Source organism: Amphiura filiformis, chromosome 13, assembly GCF_039555335.1.
Source record: "Amphiura filiformis chromosome 13, Afil_fr2py, whole genome shotgun sequence".
Taxonomy (NCBI): Eukaryota; Metazoa; Echinodermata; class Ophiuroidea; order Amphilepidida; family Amphiuridae; genus Amphiura; species Amphiura filiformis.
The window spans coordinates 16,793,043-16,814,706 of NC_092640.1; the positions used below are offsets into that span (position 1 = coordinate 16,793,043).

A 21,664-nucleotide genomic window follows, 5' to 3' on the forward strand; every position below is an offset into this window, starting at 1 on the left:
ATGTGGCACGGTTTTGGGGTACCTTTTCAGCAATTTTGGTATATCGATGTCGTGGGTTTTTAGTGGAGACCAATGTGCCCAATTGGACCCATTTGGGCAAATGTGCCCCTAAGGGGTGGTGCAATAATTATGTGTACCCTGGGGGTGAATTCTCAAAATGGTCTGCCAAAATCGCTTGCCCCCCCTTTGGCCGTGCCAAAAACCTTTGCCCCCCTTTCGCCGTGCCAAAAACCTTTGCCCCCCCTTTGACGTGCCAAAAAATCTTGCCCCCCCCCTTTCACATGCAAGATTTTGGGGAACCCAAATTTTAAACCTTAGATTGTCTTAACATATAATGCGAGCAGGAAATTTTGCATATTTGAACGTGTTCGTAACGTTTTCCTACGCCTTTTAGGGCGTAATATAGAAACGGTGCCCAAAATATCTGTGCCAAAATTGCTTGCCCCCCTGTTGACCTGCCAAAAATCACTTGACCCCCCCCCCTTTTTACCTGCCAAAAAATGCTTGCCCCCCTTTTGGCCTGCCAAAAAATCTTTGCCCCCTATAATTCACCCCCCCGGGGGTACACATAATTATTGCACCACCCCTAACAGAGCCAAATTAGGGCAATTTTGGGTGTTTTATGTGAAAAATTGTTCGTGACAAATTGGTTTACTGATACTGGGTAGCAAAAACAGCAAAATATTGGTAAATTTGAATTGTAATTTGATACTAATTATGTGCAATTCTCTTTTTTATTTCTTTCATATGCCAACTTCTGGATAACCACTTGATATCTGCATGATTGTGATCTACCTGGTGTGGAACATACAACTACTCATGATGTCAACCTTCGATGCTGAATAACCAACCTTTTTAGGTACACATTCAAATTAAGCTAGAGTTCCAAGTTATTGTTTCTTGGTAGATAAGCGTTAACATTTTTTGCAACACATATTAAAGCCATATTATAACATTTGCTGAGGAGGACACCCTCAATATTTTTCAAAATTCTGTTTTTGACATGATTATTTTGTACTTTATTAAACTAACATAACCTGCAAAAATCAAGCTATAGCTACTGTAGTTTTGCCAAAACACAGCTAGGAACCATCATTTTATTATTACGATGGAAATATTAGTCAAACGCGTACCCTATGTTCATAACACAGTACGTACAGTGGTGGACGGGACGGATATGCACAGCACATCAAAGGATAGTACCGTAACACAACCGATGCAGTGATACTCATTGGCGACATCGGCGCTGGTAGTAAATTCCAATTTTCTCTGCTTTAACCTCAGTTGTTCAGCTTAAAATTAAAAGGGGCATAGCTGATAATAAAAGCTAACATTTTATGGCAAAGAAATACTAATCTATTTTGTAAGGAAATATAATATGGCTTTAAATATTCTGTTAATATTTTGATGATCCAAGTGTATCTTTGGTAAAAAATTCCGCAATAGATATTTTGTTGATTTTCTTTTTTTTTAAACCTTGAAATTTTAATTACACATATCACACGTCCAGTTACAAATTTACAAAGACCAGTAAGTCCTTCATGAAATCAGACAAGTCAATTTCTACGGAACTCATATGTATGGCAAAAGGGCTAGTTTGCCTACTTGATATTTGTGTACATCCATGTCAAAATGATGCACTCATCGGCTGCTTCATGTGTCTCTTTTACATAATAGCTAGGAATAATTACCACACTTCAAATTAGCCCCAAGTCACATGGTTTAGGAATACATGGTTTTGGATTGTTTTCTGTATTCTTAAACCATGTGACTTGGGGATGATTTGAAGTGACCTCCATTTGAGACAAGTCTGGTATTTATTCCCAGCTATTATGTTAAAGCCATATTATAACATTTGCTGAGGAGGACGCCCTCACCGAATTTTTAAAATTCTTTTTTTTACACGATTATATTGTATTTTAGTTTATACCCTGCAAAAATCAAGACTCTAGGTGCTGTAGTTTTGTCAAAATCCGAGATTTTGAATAAAACGACGGAACCGGCGTTTTATTATTACGATGAAATTATTAGCCGAACGCATACACGATGTTCATAACACACAGTACGTACACGGCGTGCGGGACAGTGATATGCACAACAAAGGGTCGTACCATAACATAACCGAAGGGGTGGTACGTATGTGCGCTGGTAGTAAATTCCAATTTTTTTGCTTTGCCGTAGTTTGGCTCAAAAATAAAAGGGGATATATCTGATAGTAAAAGCTAACATTTTATGGCAAAGAAATGCTAATCTATTTTACTTGAAAATGTTATAATATGGCTTTAAATGAGACACCTGTAGCAGCAGGGAAGTGCATCATTTTGATATGGATGTGCACATTTGTAATATACCGCTTTATGAAACTTGGTAAAGAGCCGAGTTAATGCCTTGTTGAAGGTACGAGGATGTGCCATGGTTTTGGGGTACCTTTTCAGCGATTTTGGTATATCGATGGGTGGGTTTTTAGTGGAGACCAATGTGCCCAATTGGGCAAATGTGCACATTGGGTGCTTTTTGTGTGTGTTTTGTGAAAAATTGGTATACTGATGAGTAGCAAAAACAGGAAAAAGTTGGTAGAGAGAAAGTCAGCATCCTAAAGTCTACGTGGCACATCCCAATACAAAATATTTTGAAGACCACCCCTACCGGGATAAAGAGGGTAAAAATTGTCTTCAGTTCTGTATTAAATTGTGAAATGCAAAATTGTAATTTCTTTAAATAATTTGTTGATACAGAATGCCATCTAAAGAGCAGAAGAAGAAACAAGAGAGAAAGAGGAGGTATGAGGCTGAGAAGGCTCAGAAGCAGCAGGTAAGTCATTTAAACAATGGGCTTAGGGCTCATCGCTCAGTTTTGTTGTCATTTGCACAATATGAAAACTTTATTAATATTATAAGAGAATAAGTATGTAACTCAAGATGATAAATGTTCTCACATTAACGACCCAACGTTTGACCCGGTGTCCATGGTTACTCGTATTACACTTTTTTGCATCATCTTTCAATGTGAATACTGTATTATTGGTTAACCTTGCTGTTTCATTTTTTGTGGTAACATAAACAAACCCAACAATCCAGGGTTTTGTCCAAGAAAAACAAAACATGGTTCGTTGTTAAGCCTAATTTTGACCAAAACCACAAATTTTAAGGACACCAAAAAGTTTCATTTGACTTACAGTGCATAAATGGCCTTCCTAGACCTAAAACTATGTAAGTAGATACCAAAAGGCATTTGGGCAATGTCATGCCATTGTGTTCACAGCCAAAAACAGAAATCTGCCAAAACTTGGCAAATATCTGGTAACAATTACAACATCAAAATGACAAAATCAAAATTATCTTTCATTTGAGTCTTGAGAGTGACATTTTCTACATATTATTTGAAAAAAATATTTGTCAAGTTTTCATTTTGGTGAAATTTCCTCACTTTAGGATTCATTTTCAAACAAGCTTTTTTTCTCTATATAATTATTGATATTAGGGTACAAATTATAAATGGAAACACATTTATCAACTTACGGTGTCAATTTTGTTGTAAAAATGTAATGCAAGTAATGCCTATTTTGGTCAATTTCAAAAGAAACATGAACCACATGATTTTTTTTACCTTAATTATATGTACCACATAGTAGATAACGGTACATTAAACTTGTTTCAAGAAACACCCTGTATGCGGATTATTATAGAGTAAACTAGGAGTTATAGAGTAAACTAGGTCAAATGTCAAATATCTCATGTACAAAGGCCATATTTTCAAAATGTACCGATTAAATCGCAACTTGTCTCAAATTACTCCTCTCGGCAAACAAAATAGGAAACTAAATGTATAACCTCGGAATGGCATGAAATATATTTCTATTGGACATTTAGTACATTAACTCTGAATGGGTAAATGACAATAAAAATTGCACCAAAATGGTTAATTAAGTACATGTTTGAGTTTTCCTATATTAAGGGGAGTAATTTTGAAACCAGATTTGATGAAATCGGACCATTTTAAAAATTTGACGTATGTGTATGAAGTTGTTGACGTTTGACCTATCCGAATAAAGCACAGTAGAAAAATATGACAAATTACTTTTTTATTCCCTGTGATGAGCGGAAAAATTTGAGATACATTACAACATGGTGAGACTAATTTTAAGTTTTAGCCTTCGACCCTTTGTGTGAACCACAGGGGTCATAGAAAAAATGGAACCAATCAAATTTTATCATTTCAGGTTTAAGGATGCCAAAAAAAATTAGTTCCGTTCCACTAATGTAACAACAGAAAAGCCCAAACCCATAGCATCATAATTATGTAGTTTGAAAGTTCTGAGCATTTTTCATGTTTTGGGCCATGTCCTTGTTTGCATGGAATCGCCAAAATGCTTTAGCATCAGATCAAGAGTTGGTCAGTAATTTGTCCCTGTCTGGGCAATAGTGGCCATACCATTAGGTAATACACACAAAGATCAAGGGAACTGTTTTCTACTTTGCATAATTATATGGATGGTACTCCCCCTGATAGGCTACTGAGATTTGTGGGTTCTTTTGAAAGAGAAAATAAATCAAACTCTAACTTGGTTATGTTCAGCAAATTGTAATTTGATACTAATTATGTGCAATTCTCTTTTCTATTTCTTTCATATGCCAACCTCTGGATAACCCCTGGATATCGCCATGTAACCAAACTTCTCTTCGTGATCTACTTGGTGTGGAACATACAACTACTCATATCAACCTTGGATGCTGAATAACCAACCCTGTCTCCATGACTTGCTTGATGTTAAACACATGATCCCTGGATATCTGCATGTAACCAAACTTGTCTTTGTGATCTACTTGGTGTGGAACATACAACTACTCATATCAACCTTGGATGCTGAATAACCAACCCTGTCTCCATGACATGCTTGATGTTAAACACATGACTTCGCTTCTATTCCCTTCACTTCCCTTCCATTCCATTCACTTCCATTGCATTGCATTGCATTGCATTCCATCCCTTCCATTCCCTTACCTTCCCTTCCATTCCCATTCCTTCCATTCCCTTCCTTTCCCTTCCATTCTCTTCCTTTCCCTTCCATTCCATTCCCTTCCTTTCCCTTCCCTTCCATTCCTTTCCCTTCCATTCCATTCCCTTCCATTCTCTTCCTTTCCCTTCCCTTCCCTTCCCTTCCATTCCTTTCCCTTCCATTCCATTCCCTTTCTTTCCCTTCCCTTCCCTTCCATTCCCTTCCTTTCCCTTCCATTCCATTCCCCTTCCTTCCCATTCTCTTCCCTTCCCATTCAATTGCATTGCATTTCCTCCGCTCCATTCCATTCCCTCCCATTCCCTTCCATTCCCTTCCCTTGCATTCCCTTCCATTATCTTCCTTTCATTACTTCCTTCTCTTTTACCCCCCCCTTCCCTTCCCTTCCTCACCTTTCCTTCCATTCCCTTTATTTCACTTCCATTCCCTTCCTTTCCCTTCCATTCTATTCCCCTTCCTTGCCAATCCCTTCCTTGCCATTCCCTTCCTTTCCATTCCCTTCCTTTCCTTTCCATTCCATTCCATTCCATTCCCTTCTTTTCTTTCAATTTCTTTTCTTTCCATTCCATTTCCTTCCATTCTGTTACCTTTTGTTCCCGTCCATTCCCTTCTATTCCCTTCCCTTCCATTCAATTGCATTGCATACCCTTCCATTCCCTACCTTTCCCTTCCATTCCATTCCCTTCCACCCCCTTCCATTCCCTTCCATTCCCTTCCATTGCCTTCCTTTCCCTTCCCTTCCATTTCTTCCTTTCCCTTCCCTTCCATTTCTTCCTTTCCATTCCATTCCTTTCTACTCCTTCCATTTCTGTCTTCTCCCCTCTTATCTCCTCTCCTTCCCCCTTTCTTTTCTCTTTCCTCTCCTCTCCTCTTCTCTCACCTCTCTCGTCTTGTCTTGTCTTGTCTCCTCTTCTCTTCTTTTCCCACATTTATCCTGTTGTTCACTCCCCTCCTCTGCTCTGCTCTCCTTTTCTCTTCATGTTAAACCCAACTTCCCTTCCATTCCATTCCCGTCCCCTCCTCTTCACTTCACTTCCCTTCTCTCTTCTCTTCCTCCCCCACCCTTTTCTTCCTCCACCGTCCTCTCATCTGCTCTCATCCCCCTGATGTTAAACCCATGACTTCTATTCCCTTCCCTTCCCCTCCACTCCTCTCCCTAAACATCTCCTCTCTTTTTCCTCTCTCCTCTCCTTCCTGTTATCTCCTCTCACCTCCCTTTCCCTCTTCTCTCTCCTCTCCTTTGCTCTCTCCCTTTTCTCTCTTTGTTTCCCCCCTCTTCTCTCCTCTCTCCCTCTACGTCTCTCTGCTCTTCTCTCCTCTCTCCTTTCCTCTTCTCCCTCCTCTCCTCTTTCTCCTCTCGTGCCTATTCTATTCTATCCCCTTCTGGCATTTCTACTTTTGCCACCTTTCATTCCACCTGCTGCTCACGCAACAGGGTCTTCCGACATGTCCTCAGAGGGATTCTAATCTCGCTGACGAGGCAAGTCCTACTACATGTCGCGTGTCATGTAGTCTCGAAAACCACGAAAATCCAAGTCTTACATCTAGCCAAGTATCAAACCAAGAACATACAAGTGAAGAGAGAAGTACAGACCGTGAACCAGTTACTATGACCACTGCAGAACCAGGTCCACTTGAGAAAGACAGTGCAGTTCAAAGTGCCAATGAAATTGTAAGTCAAAATTCAAAATCTCAACATAAATCTAATCAAATTGTGATCAGTACATGTAAGAAACAGAATTCTGCAACCATTCCATAGACTCAATCCACATCGGCTTTATATAAATCGGATAGCTGCAATGATAATGATCAGCCAGGGTGTTCTTATTGGGATGATAGTCGCAAAGCAAAAGTTCAAGCTAAAAACAAGAAATACTATGCTAAAGTCAAAGAAAGTGTATGTGCTAAGAAGAAAGCTGCCTATACTGCAGATAAATACAACATATTGAAGCAAAGATCAGACCGCTATGCAAGGAATAGGAATGTTGTAATAAATCAAAGGAGAGACCACTATGTAAGGAACAGGAATCTTGTATTAGACCACAAGAGAGACAACTATGTAAAGAAAAGGAATGTTGTATTAGACCACAGGAGAGACCACTATGTAAAGAATAGGAATGTTGTATTAGACCACAAGAGAGACCACTATGTAAAGAATAGGAATGTTGTATTAGACCACAAGAGAGACCACTACGTTAAGAAAAGGAATGTTGTATTAGACCACAGGAGAGACCACTATGTAAAGAATAGGAATGTTCTATTAGACCACAAGAGAGACCACTATATAAAGAATAGGAATATTGTATTAGACCACAAGAGAGACCACTATGTAAAGAAAAGGAATGTTATATTGCACCAAAGATCAGAACACTATGCAAGGAATAGGAATGTTGTATTAAACCACAGACGAGACCACTATGCAAGGAATAGAGCTGAACTTTTGATGAAACAAAGCAAAAGATATCTTGAAAATAAACCATCAATATTGATGAGAAAGAAACTGGAATATACAAGACAAAGAGCTTTGCTGCTGATTAAAAGAAGTATCAATTACATGAGAAACAAACAACGGATTTTGAACAGAAAGAAAGCATCCTATCAAGATCCTCAAAGAAGAGCTAGACAAATCCATCAAGCAACGTCTTCCCGCAAATCTTCAAAAAGTGACATCAATAAAGTTATCACAAAATTCAAGACAGAAATACAAAGAGAGAAACCCATACACAATTGCATTATATGCAATCGCTTATTCTTCCGAGAGCGTGGCGCAATGGTTAGGGTACTTGCCTTTAGTGCATGAGGTCCCGGGTTCGATTCCCAGCGGTGGCGATTTGCTGGGATATTGACTTGGAAAAAAAAAAAAAAGTCTGAAATTAATTGGCAACTTCTGTAGATTAAATTCAGACTTCCGCTCTCCCCATGGTTCATTTAGAATTGGGTAAATGAATCATGAAAGTACTCCGTCCTTCGGAGGGGACGTTAAGCCGTCGGTCCCGTGTACAGAGAGCCATACCTGTACATGTATCTCGCAGCCAGTTTCGAAAAGATTAGGGTGTTAACCCCTGACTGTTCTCAACCCGTCCCGGTGTTCAAATGGACCCCAATGGAAATAAGCTTCAATAGAGGCTTTCTTGGGTTATCCAGGGTTGTCAAAAAAACCCCGAACAAATCAAATCAAATCAAACCAAGTTGTTCAGTTCAAGAAATTGAAGTACAGTAAACCTAGTTTCTTAGCAGCTATGCCAGTAAACACTGATTATGATAATTTGCCAACTATTGCATGGATTTGCAAAACCTGTCATAACAACATAAAGGACCACAAAGTACCAACATTGTCACAATAGACAGGTCAAAATATGAGAATTTGTGCTTAATTAAAAGGTTGGAGGCATTTCGTGTTAAAAGTGGTTAAACAAGCTTGTTAAGATAATTCGAGGGTGCTGAATTCGAAAATGCTGTTTAACCGGTTCAGTTTTGGAGTCTTAGCACTCAAAATTCAAAAAACAAAATGGCCGCCATTTTCAACATATTTTTGATAATAACTTGAATTTCAAACAACATAGGAGGTTAAAAATGGTGGCAATATACATGTTTATGATACAGAGGAACCCAAATTGATTGTTACTGAAGTTTTAACTGGTACGGTTTTGCCGCCATGTTGAATTTTCAAAATGGCCGCCATTTTCATCAAGTTTATGCATTTTCTGCTATAACTTGGATAGTAGGCAACATAAGTTTAAAAATGACGGCAGTAACCATGTTATTAATACTAAGGATTACTTACTATCTATTGTAACTAGTTAGGGTTGCCACCATCTAGAATTCCAAGATGGCCGCCATTTATTAGGTAATTTCTGGGGTGTGTTTCAGAAAAACAAACTTGTAATAGTTTTCATAAGGGTAGATTACTTTCTGTCTAAATGCACTTTTAATTTCTTTAGAATAAAAAACAGTGATATTGAATTAGTTTTCCAAGTGCATTTTAAAAGGTTAAAGATTTCAAAATGGCCGCCTTTTAGCTACTAGGCCTGTACTTTACACCGTACAACTCATAAAACTGGTAACATTGGCACTTTATTTTACTAGGATCTTGCAACTATTTGATTCTTTCTATTTGTTTTTTCACTTTGTAGTACAGTGATTCCAAACTCTGATTAATGTCTTTAGTCTCTTCTGTTTCTGCACTCTTGTTGGCTGTTTTTTAAATGTGCGTAGCCTTTCTGCAACTGCAATTGCCACTTATACATGCATGACACTATCTCGCGACATGCTTTGGGAATTGGAGGTAGTGTCATCAGCTGTGGAACCAATGTTCTACCTATGTAGGTCCATCCCATGTCAGTTACTTGGGGTAGAATAGGAGAAATGGTGACTGCTTGTTTCCAAATACAAGCCTGGTAATGTGCATACTTAGTGCGAAGCCTTACTGCATCGGATGTTTGTGGTAGATTCTCCTGTGGACAACCCTTGACAATAGTATCACCCGTGCCTTATCGCATCTGTCCACACCATCTGGCAATATATGGACATGGTGAGCATTCTCTAGCTTTCAACGGAGCACAGTGTGATGATGTCTGGGATCTCCACTTGTATGCCTAAAGAAGGATGCGATCTTTCTTTTAGGTATGATCATACCACTATGCTAGATGGGGTACCACTTATATGGCAGAAATGAACTGCCTTCCACCAGAAGTCTACCTTGAATTCCAGACAGGAAATTTCGTTGTAAAGGAGTCCTGGTGGAAATTCAACCAAGTATCCCCTGATTATAGCCAAGAATGGTTGAACGGTACTGGGAAGAGGGGCGGTGGGATTGTGGGTATCACAAGAAGTATCACTGTATTAGGAAGATGGGTACTCTCTTATAACTTGAAAACTTGTATATCAAGTAAATAAGGCAAGTGCTGATGATGGAGCACTCCCAGTTGGAAAGTGAGTATGTGTACACTGTACAAGGAGATTACACCATCCAGGAAAGAGCATGACAACCTCGATGAGGAGAAAATCGTCTCAGCTTTCGGACTATTCAATGTTTCAGCAAGGGAGTACCATCTCCTGTACTGTAGAATATTACAACCAAAGATTTGGCCAGTGCTAGATTTCTTTTTGACATGGGAGGGGGTCGAAAAATGTCTTGAAGTATAGTGAATCCAGCACTTTTTGGCAACATAATAAGATTATGGTACAAATTTAGGCTAAAGTGATGAACTATGGTGTAAAAGTAAAATATATGCACGCGAAAATTTGCGCATTTTACAGTTTTAGGCTAATATGGCCAAATATCATGTTAATTTAATTGGTTGGAAACACATATACAGGCGTCAACATTGGAGGGGGATGATTATATGGACCATCCCCCTGTCAAAATATTGGGGGAATTGATCCCCCTATACCCCCATGGATGATTTACGGTCATCCGAGGTCAGTCGATGAGGAAGTTGCTTGATGACCCGATTCGAACCATGTGACAGATTCACTCTAAAGCCCCCGATTCTGTTGAGGAAACTGGTGTTCGGCTCATACCCACACTGCTTCTTTGACTCCCTGCTCGAACCAACATAGTTCACGGTCCAAAATGAAAACTTTGTCAATGTCAAAGTTGTGACCGCTGCCCTCAAGATGTTTGTAGACCGCTGAATCTTTGCCTTGAACTACTCGTCTTAGTTGGGATATGCGACTCTGCAGGGAATGGCCGGTTTCACCAATGTAAAGTGCTTGGCACTCCTGATCTTCAGCGCACTTGACACCGTAAACAACACCACTAATACGGGGGTAATAGAAACCACAACGTTCCTAACGAATAACTGGACTAACTTGCTCTCACTTGGAGAGAATACCGCAAATCTTGCCAAGCTCCTATCTCAACAGCTTATGACAAATGCTGTAATTGCACCCACAATACTAGTATTGGCTGGAGGATTTGCACATATCACAGAAGTTAGATCTTCAGATTCAGGGATGGAACACCCCTAGAGGCCAACCATGGGAGACGGATACTCGCTTTGTACTTCATTGCATTAACACAAATGCTGAAGCTGTAGTGGTTTCAGTACGTGACACCGACGTATTTGTCTTGCTGACTGCACATTTTGACAAGATGTTATGCACACAGCTGTGGATGAAGGCAGTATTTGTAAGAAGCCCAAATACATCCCAATCCACAACATCCATCAGGAACTGCTGCCATTCCAAGTGGAAGCTTTGCTGCTATTTCATAACTGGTTATGACAGTGTGTCACAGCTTGCTGGCTACGGCAAAAAGACAATATTGAAGGTAACATTTTGGCACAATTCATTTGCCGTCTGTATAAGGTGCATGCCAGATGATGTGGACAGATGCAATAAGGCACGTGTGATACTATTCTCAAAGGGTTGTCCACAGGAGAATCTACCACCAACATGCAAATGTACCAATAGATGTATAAGCAATTGCAGCTGCATGAAAGCTAAGTTAACATGCACAGATGGTTGTGCATGTGCATTTAACAGTCAACAAGAGCAGAAACAGAAGAGACTTAAGGCATCAATTAAAGTTACGAATCACTGAACTACAAAGTGAAAGGTCAAATAGAAAGAATCAAATAGTTCCAAGATCCTAACGGGAACAATTAGCCATAAGTAACATTAAGTGCCAATGTTAACAGTTTCATGAGTTGTACGGTGTAAAGTATAATAGCTAATTTGGAAATCTTTAACCTTTTGAAATGCACTTGGAAAACTAATTTAATATTAAATTAAAATTAAAAGTGCATTTAGCCAGAGAAAGTAATGTACCCTTATGAAAACAATGACAATTTTGTTCTTTGAAATACACCCAGAAATTGCCAAATGAATGGGCGGCCATCTTGGAATTCTAAATGGTGGCAACCCTAACTAGTTACAGCAGGTAGTAGGTAACAGATAATTTGGAATCCATGGTATCAAAAACATGGGTACTGCCATCATTTTTAAACTTCTATGTTGCCTATTATCCAAGTTATAGCAGAAAATGCAGAAACTTGATGAAAATGGCGGCCATCTTGGAATTCTAGATGGTGGCAACCATAACTAGTTACAACAGATAGTAACTTACAGATAATTGTAATCCTTGGTATTAAAAACATGGGCACTGCCATCATTTTTAAACTTCTATGTTGCCTACTATCCAAGTTATAGCAGAAAATGCATAAACTTGATGAAAATGGCGGCCATTTTGGATTTCAACATGGCTGCAAAACTATACCAGCTGAAACTTAAGTAACAATCAATTTGGGTTCCTCTGTATCATAAACATGAATATTGCCACTATTTTTAACCTCCTATGCTGTTTAAAATGTAAGCTATCATCAAAAATATGTTGAAAATGGCGGCCATTTTGTTTTTGAATTTTGAGGTCTAAGACTCCAAAACTGGACCGGTTAAACAGCATTTTCACATTCAGCACCCTTGAATTATCATAAAAAGCTTGTTTAACCACTTTTAACACGAAATGCCTCCAGTAAGCAGAAATTCTCAAATTTTGACCTGTCTACAAGCCAACAAGTTAGAACTGTGCCCACAGCCTCCAGAACTGTCAGATTTGAACATTCTCGAAAGACACTTGATAGCACCTGTCATTCCTTTCATGAAACTTGTTCCTCTGTACAAAGGTTGTCAAAAAGGTATTCATGGCCAAGTCGTGTGTGTAAAAGCAGATGTTCAAAGTACAGCTGAAGCATTGCCACGTCTTCCTACTGATGATAGCATTGTTCGAGTGAAATTGAAGCGTGCATTGAAGTACAAAGGTCATGTCATGTACAAACAAGTGTGTCCTAGCAAGATAAGAAATGCTCTTGATGTCCTCAAGCAAACAAATCCAGTATTTAAAGACATTGAAGTAAATACTGAACAACTAGATGCAATCCATAATGATCCTATTGTTGCTGATGAACATGTTGATCAAAGTACTGAATCAGAACCTGAAGATATTGAAACAGAGCTAGCTCATAGTTCCAATTTGACAGATGAACAAAATCTAGTTGAAACTGTAAACAACATAGACAACTCAAAACAGACTCCTTGTGATAATGAGAATGATGCTACTATTGCTAACAAATCTGATCCTGTTAATGCTAGTGAACACACTGACCAATCCCGGGGGGGGGCACTCACATGTTAAGGTGGTACGGGTATGTGCGGCGCTCAAGGGTCCCTTTTTCAGGCTCTCCCGCAGTTCCTTAAGCCCCACATTTGGATCTGCTCCAGTTCTTTGAGCCTCAAACTCTGACAATTGTAGCTCTTTAAACTCAAATTTGGAAAAAATTTAGAAATTTTTAGCTCAACAGCCTATAATTTGGCCCTAATTTCAGTTCTTCAAGCCCCTATTTTGCCCGAAAATCAGTTCTTAGTTCTCAAAGTTTGGCGCTCCGCGCCGCACACCCCTACCAAAATTTAAGTTGAGTGCCCCCCCCCCCCCGGTGACCAATACCAAGATACTGATGTGGAAACCATTTCAGAACAACTATCTAATACAGCTAACTCTGATATTGAATCTGATCATGAAGTTCATGCTGATGATGACCCAAATCCTTCTGAAATTGCAAATGATAACACAGAAACAAACCAAGATGATGATGATGATGATGATGATGATATTACTAATACATCTGCCCCACTCATGTCATTCTTGCAGCCAGTTGATTTAGCACAATATCTTGCAGATCACTGTGATGATTCTATACTTAGTCTTGCACCTGCAGAAGGCAATAGACCAGTCAATGTTCTCAATGTAGAAGCAGAAGCATTCCCAGCTCAATTTCCTGATGCCAAGAATACAAACACTGAACAAAGAGACATAAAAGTTTCCCCAAGCAGATATTTCAATGCAAGACTCTTTTCTTCTGATAGTCGTTTTGCTAGTGACCCACAGTACATTTTCTTTGCCCAGTATGCAACCGAAGTGAACATGATAACTTCCCAGATATCAATTGCCATGAGACAAGGACATACCAAAACTCCTGATGGAAAACCTGTCACACCTGAAATACTTGCAGACAAAGAACAAGTCAAACAAATGATTGAGAGAGATTCAGGATTTCGATATTTGAGACAAATAAGAGGAACACCATCATACTGGGATGCAACACTCAAAGATTTATTTGCAATGATTCGTCAAATTGGTATTCCAACATGGTTTCTGACGTTTAGTGCTGCTGACCGTAGATGGATAGAAATTGATAATGCAATTCTTGAACAGCAAGGCAAGCCACCACTTACACCTGAAGAGCACAAAGACATGAACTGGGAAACACATTGTGAACACATATATTCAAACACAGTGACCCCAACTAGAATGTTTGAGCACAGAGTGAAAAAGTATATCAAAGATGTCATTAAATCACCTGCTGAACCTATTGGCAAAGTTGTTGACTATTTCTATCGCACAGAATTCCAACAGAGAGGTTGGCCTCATATTCATATGCTAGTTTGGATAGAAGATGCTCCTGATGTATATGATGTATCAGATTGTGATATTGTTGAATTTGTTGACAAATATGTATCATGTGAACTACCATCTGAAGATGATGATCCAGAACTCCATGAAATTGTCAAATCATGTCAAATGCATAGCAAGAATCACACCAAATCTTGTCGCAAAACAGGCAAAACATGTCGCTTCAACTTTCCCAAACCACCTTCAGAACAAACTTTCATAGCCAGAAACTTAGATACATATGATGATTCAGATGATGATGACACTCCTGATGAATTACATGTACTTGATGAACAAGGTGAGGCAGATGCACAAAATGAAGCTACAAATGTTATCGAGAAAATACATGATTCTCTAACTGATCCAGATACAGAAATATCAGAAAATACTACTGTTACTGAAATATTTGATGCTGCAAATGTTTCACAAGCAGATCTAGAAATGGCACTTATCACACTCGCATCACGATCCACAATCTATCTGAAAAGAAAACCTGCAGAAGTGTTGATCAATAACTACAATCCTCACCTGATATGTGCTTGGAATGGCAATATGGACATTCAACTTGTACTTGATGCTTATAGTTGTATCAAATATATTATGTCATATTTAACCAAATGTGAACGTCAAGTAGGTGATCTGTTGAGAAATGCACAGAAAGAGGCTAGACAAGACAATAGTGATGCTGTTACAGAGCTCAGAAAAATTGGAAATGTCTATCTGCACAGTCGAGAGTTGAGTGTTATGGAAAGTATATACAGAGTATGTAGCATGCACTTGAAAGATTGTACAAGAGATGTAGTGTTTGTACAGACAGATCCAGATGGTCAGAGAATATCACTACCATTATCTTTGATGCAAAACAAAGACCCCACAGATCAAGTATGGATGACAAATTTGCTTGAAAAGTACTATGGCAGACCAGATATACCCAAATTCAGTGACATGTGCTTAGCAACATTCGTATCGAAGTTCCGCTTTACATCCAAAACTGTAAACAGAGCTACAACTGATGAATCTGAAGATGAAGAAAGTTCAAGAAGTACAAGCCAGAGCTATGATCTTGAATATCTTGGTAGAGATCTTGGGAATGCAAAAGAACGTGTAGGCAAACCTGCCATCATACGCTATCCAAAGATAAAGCTTGAGAAAGATCCAGAAAAGTACTACATGAACATCTTACGTATGTACTTGCCACACAGTCACATTGAGCTCAAACCAGAAGATTTTGCCAGTTTTGCATTGTACTATCATACTGGGTATGTCAGAACACAAGATGATGTAAAGTCAGTTAAAGAGATAGTGAAAGACAACATGAAACAGTATGAGCCTATCAATGACAAAATAGATACTGCATGGGATCAAATGCAAAATGCAAATCTCGAAGATGCATGGGCAGCACTAGCACCACAAGCTGAACAAGAACGACTTGATGGTCTTGAAGACAAAATCATGTTAAGCAATGAATCTGATGATGATTTCAATGAAATTGAAATTCCTGAACTGCAAGCAAATACATCCAAGAAGTGCAATGAAAACTTGTATCGATCACCAGTTGAAACTATAAGATCAGTTCCTTCAGATGACCAAGTTGCAACAATGATCAGAGCTCTCAATGATAAACAGTTACAGCTTTTCAAGTATGTTCACCAATGGTGTATGAAAAAAATGAACGGCGAAAATCCAGAACCTTTCAGAATATTTCTCACTGGTGGAGCTGGCACAGGCAAATCTCATGTAACAAGATGTATCAGATATCATGCAGAGAAAATCTTTGACACCTTGCGTGAAACTGAACAAGAAAAGACAGTACTAGTTGTTGCACACACTGGCACAGCTGCTTTCAATGTTGAAGGAGAAACAATTTGTTCTGCTCTGAATATCAGTATACATGCGACTAAAGATTACAAGCCACTAAGAGAAGAGTCACTCAATACCATGCGTACAAAGTTGAAACACCTGCAGTTATTAATCATCGACGAAATCTCAATGGTTAGCAAAAAGCAGTTGCAATATATTCATGGTAGACTACAGCAAATAAAGCGAGCTTCTGATCGTTCATTCTTTGGGAATATTCCAGTACTCGTTGTTGGAGATTTCTATCAAATCCCACCGATCAATCCAAGCACTCCACTGTGTGTTCCAGATGAGAATCCATTGAACATGTTGAATGATATGTGGACTGACAACTTCCAAATTTGTGATCTCACACAAATCATGCGGCAGCAAGATGATCTTGAATTTGCTCAGCTACTCAATCGCTTACGTGTACGAAAACGACGTGATGCTATGAATCGTTCTGATGAGGAAAAGCTTATATCACGAACTGTTGGTTCCAGAACAGATCTGATACCACCAAAGGAAGCACTTCATATCTATGCAACCAATGTAGATGTTGACAATCATAACCAAGCTATGCTACAATCTCTACCAAGTCAAAAAATCATTATTCTTGCTCTTGATATGAAACAAACTGGAGGACAAAGTCAAATCAGAAAAGTCCCATACAAGTCTGAAGAAATTGGCAAAACAGTGCTACAATCTCAACTATCCTTGGCAGTTGAAGCTAGAGTAATGCTTACAACAAATCTAGATGTACCTGATGGTCTTTGCAATGGAGTCACTGGCACAGTCAAATCTATCCTACCTAATGATGCAAACAGTCAACCAAGTGCTATCTATGTACAATTTGATAATGCAAAATGTGGTGCAAATGCAAGGCAAAAAAGTCCACTACCAAATGAATATGCTAACTGTGTTGTCATAAAACCACATCAAGAAAGCATTGAAATCCAAGATGAATATGGACATCAAACTAGAACACGTAAGCAATATCCATTGAAACTAGCCTGGGCAATTACTATGCACAAAGTTCAAGGACAGACAACAGAACAAGCCGTAGTCTCGTTGAAAGGAACCAGGGCATGTATGGCCTATGTAGCAATTAGTCGTGTCACACATCTCAGTGGTCTGTATCTGAAAAACTATGATGCAAAGAGAATCTTCTGTAATGAAAAGGTTCACCAGTACATATCAGAGATGTTACCATGTGATCTTTCAGTTGCTAACCAGATTCTGCACACAAATCAGAGAGAGCATTTCATTATTGTCCATCACAATGTACAAAGTCTTGCCAAACACATTGATGATATCAAAAGTGACTTTGAAATTAGCAAAGCTCATGTAATAGCTCTATCAGAAACATGGCTCAGTACTGTTCATGACAGAACTAACTATGAAATACCAGAATATGAACTTGTTGCTATGACAAAACCACCTGAGCAAGCTAGAGGCAGAGGTACAGCGATGTATGTTCATGTGAGTGTTCCATTTACTGCACTACCACTTGAAGTAGATGAATGTGATATTCTTGCTATAAGAACCAATGGCAATCCATCTATGGTTATCATGACAGTCTACAAGCCAGTTAGTACAAGCATTACTGTGCTAAATTTCCAATGTGCTGAACAACTTGTGCACCCAGATAAAGATTCTAGATGTTGATTATGTTGTTATTCTTGGTGATTTTAATCATGATCTTCTCAAGAAACCACCAATTGATGCACTACAGAGATATCACCAATTGATAACCTCTCCTACCACTGCTAAAGGAACTCTTCTTGATCATGTTTACATCAAGCCACTCCCTGCAGAATATCAGGCATCAGTATTAGCCTCACATTTCAGCTACCATGAGCCAATTTCCCTCTCTGTTAAATTGTAGATTTTGAAATCAAATGTAACAAATCAAATGCATTGTATCATGTAATCCATTGATATGTGTTATTCTCTATCTTTATGATTTACCTATGAGATATGGCTAACTTATCAATTATATTTATATCAAATTTGCTACACAGATCAACGATATTGAAGAATAATTCGAATAATTCAGAAAAACATCGATAAATACTTGAAAAATGTAAGTGGCCATAGAACAAACCAAGTTCTACAGTACCAAATATGCATCAGATAGCAACCATCATAGCAGACTTGAATCTCCAAGCACAACATTAAGGTAATAAGCTTTAGTGCCAAGCAAATGTCAACAATTGTTATACTGAGTATTGAGCCAAATCCAAAGGAAACTTTAGTGTAGCACAATGCAAAAGTTAAAGTTTTAAACTTAAGGCAAGCAAATCTGAATTGTTATGCTGTGTAATTGAGTCAAACCCTAGACAGACTGTTAAGCATTGCACAATACAAAACTTAAACAGTTTTAGAACTTAGTGGCAAACACATTTCAACACTTGTTATGTTGAGTAATCAAGGTAACCTCAAAGAAATTGTTAAGTATAGCACAATACAAATTAAAGTTAGTTAATCTCAAAGCTTAGTGGCAAACAAATTTCAACAATTATACATGTACTTCCAAGTCCTGAGCAAGCAATAGCAAGCAAATTTGGACAATTATAATGCCAAGTGCCGAGTTTAAATACAAGCACACTATTAAGCATAGCACAATGTCAAAGTTAAAGAATGTGTTAAACCTTTTATATAGCCAAGCAAATTTCAACAATAATTATACCGAGTAAAAAGGAAAATGTTATAAAGATAGCACAATTACAAAGTTGAAGAAAGATTAGTAGTGGCAAGCAAATTTCAACAAGTAATAAACTCGGTATTGACCCAAAGCACAATCAACCTGTAAACTGTAAAGCATATAGCATAATGACAAAGTTAAAAAGAAAGTTTTAGAGTTTATTGTTAACAAAATATCAATCACAGTTGCTAAATGAATATTCACCAACATTTTAATGCCAAGCCCAGTTTTACACAACTTGTTACCTCAATGCTATTTGGCTGAATTAAACATGTTTAGCAGAATGTCACAGTGAATTATACACTTCTGCTTCATGTGAACAGTAAAATACTAACTTCATACCAAACCTCTTACAACCACACAGAAGGTAAGTGTCTGGTTATTAATTTTTATACCCGTCACTCCGGGCCGTATTATGTAACAGGCGCATGCCTGGGGAGGGAAGAAACAAGTGTTATATCAGCTTTTGCATTTATAAGTTGTTGCACCAGATGATACACCTGCCATTCCTGATACTTTACTGACACAGTAGAACTACCAAAATTTGCATCACTCCTTCATGTAGATATGGTCTCCTGTTGTTCTTTTCCGTTTAAATGCATTTCTATATGAGGGTAGCTATTGAAGGACATTGTTGTCTCATCAAAACCAATGTAATTCAACATTTCTTTAAGGCTTAGTGCCAAGCAAACAGAATATCAAGCTTATTTTAATATAGAATACTAGTGTTAGAAAATGTCCAGTGTATTTTGATATAACATTAGTATGCTGACTTTCTACAATGTCAATTTTTATTTCTATACAGAATGTGAACAGACGGAAAGCCTATGGAGAATATGAACAGAATATCAAACCTATTTATTCAATGGACTAACTAATATGATGCAAAACACAAGTATATGAAATCTCCAAACACCAATGCACAATGTCACACCTGTCATTAGAATGAAATGAACTCTGTGAATTGAAAAATCCTGGAGTCATCAATGTTAGTATACATTAAAGATGCACTGCAGCATTTCAGGGGTATTACATGTACAAGTGTGCATCACCAACTTCATGCCAACCCAACATCTGCAGCCAGTGGTATCAACTACGTGTCTACAAATCATAAACTTTGATGCACTACAGCCAAGTTTAATTCAACTGTGGAGTACCAACTTCATTACTAAACTAGTTTCCCTTTTTTCTAAGCGTAAGTAATAGTATATGGTCTTTCATTTTTTATCCATCTAGCCTTAGCCATAAGGGGATTACAATTATTCCTTATGTCTGTGTCCATGTTCATCAAATTCATTAGTAGTCATCTGATTTCAAGTAACTCCCCGGGGGATTACTTGTGGGATACGAACTGCTCTATTTCGAGGCTTGAGACCCAGAAAGCCTCAACTCTCAATCACCTGCTCCCACAAAATGAGCATAAAGTCGCCAGGGCACTATAGAAGATGCAGTCCATTAATCATGACAACATTCAATAGAAAACATAAGAGATTGTGGAGGAAATATTGATTTTTGAAGACCAAAGCAAGGGGCCAACTTTATGCTCATTTTGGAAGAGCTGAGTGAGTTACGGCTTTCTGGTTCTGAACTGATGATTCTTAGTCAAAAGTAATTCAAATGGTCAAATAGATTCAATTTGCTCACCATTACTATTTGGGACTGTTCAATATTTACAGCAAGGATTGGGAGTTTTGAGAAAAAAATGACAAACAATTTCAAGTTCCCCCTCGCATCCCTCAACATGTTTTGGATTATCCCCTTGTTTTCTTTCAAAAAATAGGATTCTCCCACTTCTTCCTCTGCATTGTGTAAATATTGATGGTACTACTGTATATAAAAGTGGCATTTAAAAAAACCTTTGCAGTGAGATATATTTGCAATTGTCATTTTCACAATTACTCAGTTTTGCCTTATACTGTCACTTGCAATACATTATTACATATATTCATGAGGTGCTTTGCGGATGGAATTCAGGAAATCAGCAAAAATAAAACCCTCACAAAAACGATCACTTCTACAGATATTCCACTCAAATAGGACTAAATTTCTCATTTCTAATTTTTTGATTTACCTTTTTTGCCACAGGCAACCTTGCAAGAGAGACCTTCCACTTTCACTGCTGACATCAGAGACTTTGAACCTAACCAGTTCCGAACAGGCTATGTATTTGCAATGGAAGACAAAATGGCTAGTTTACAAATTACAGCTGAGGACACCTGTAACAACCTACAATTTGACTTCAGTCATCGCATCACTTAACTCTGATAATATGTTGGTAATGCCTGACTGTCTTTACAACCTATAGACTGGCCACCATGGACGAACACCATGTCACATTGAATGATTCACCCAGAATAAATAAATAAAGAAAAATGAGGTGTATCCAAGATTGGAAATCACCAGTCTCATACATAGGTTTTATTAATAAATGTTTTCCTGAAATTTGATGTGAACATAATATTGTCTGTGGAGTTATCATGGTTTTATAGATGTGTTTCCAAGAGGAAACTGCCCATTTGTTACAAATTAATTACCTTCATTCAATTTCAAATGAAAGCTTGGCTTTTCATTTCATTTCATATTTATTTAGTCTTATCAACAACAACAATTGACATTTTAAAAGGCACATATAGAAAATACTTAAATACATTTTATA

General features: G+C 38.1%; 1 protein-coding gene across 1 annotated transcript; it reads left to right on the plus strand.

The window, feature by feature from the left end:
- Nucleotides 1–2,736: 2,736 nt before the first annotated feature.
- Nucleotides 2,737–21,471, plus strand: LOC140168056 (uncharacterized). Its single transcript, XM_072191360.1, has 5 exons — nucleotides 2,737–2,811; nucleotides 6,450–6,686; nucleotides 18,326–18,483; nucleotides 19,814–20,203; nucleotides 21,094–21,471. The coding sequence occupies exons 1-3, from the start codon at nucleotides 2,737–2,739 to the stop codon at nucleotides 18,344–18,346; spliced, it is 333 nt and encodes a 110-aa protein (XP_072047461.1). The 3' UTR covers nucleotides 18,347–18,483; nucleotides 19,814–20,203; nucleotides 21,094–21,471.
- Nucleotides 21,472–21,664: the final 193 nt, after the last annotated feature.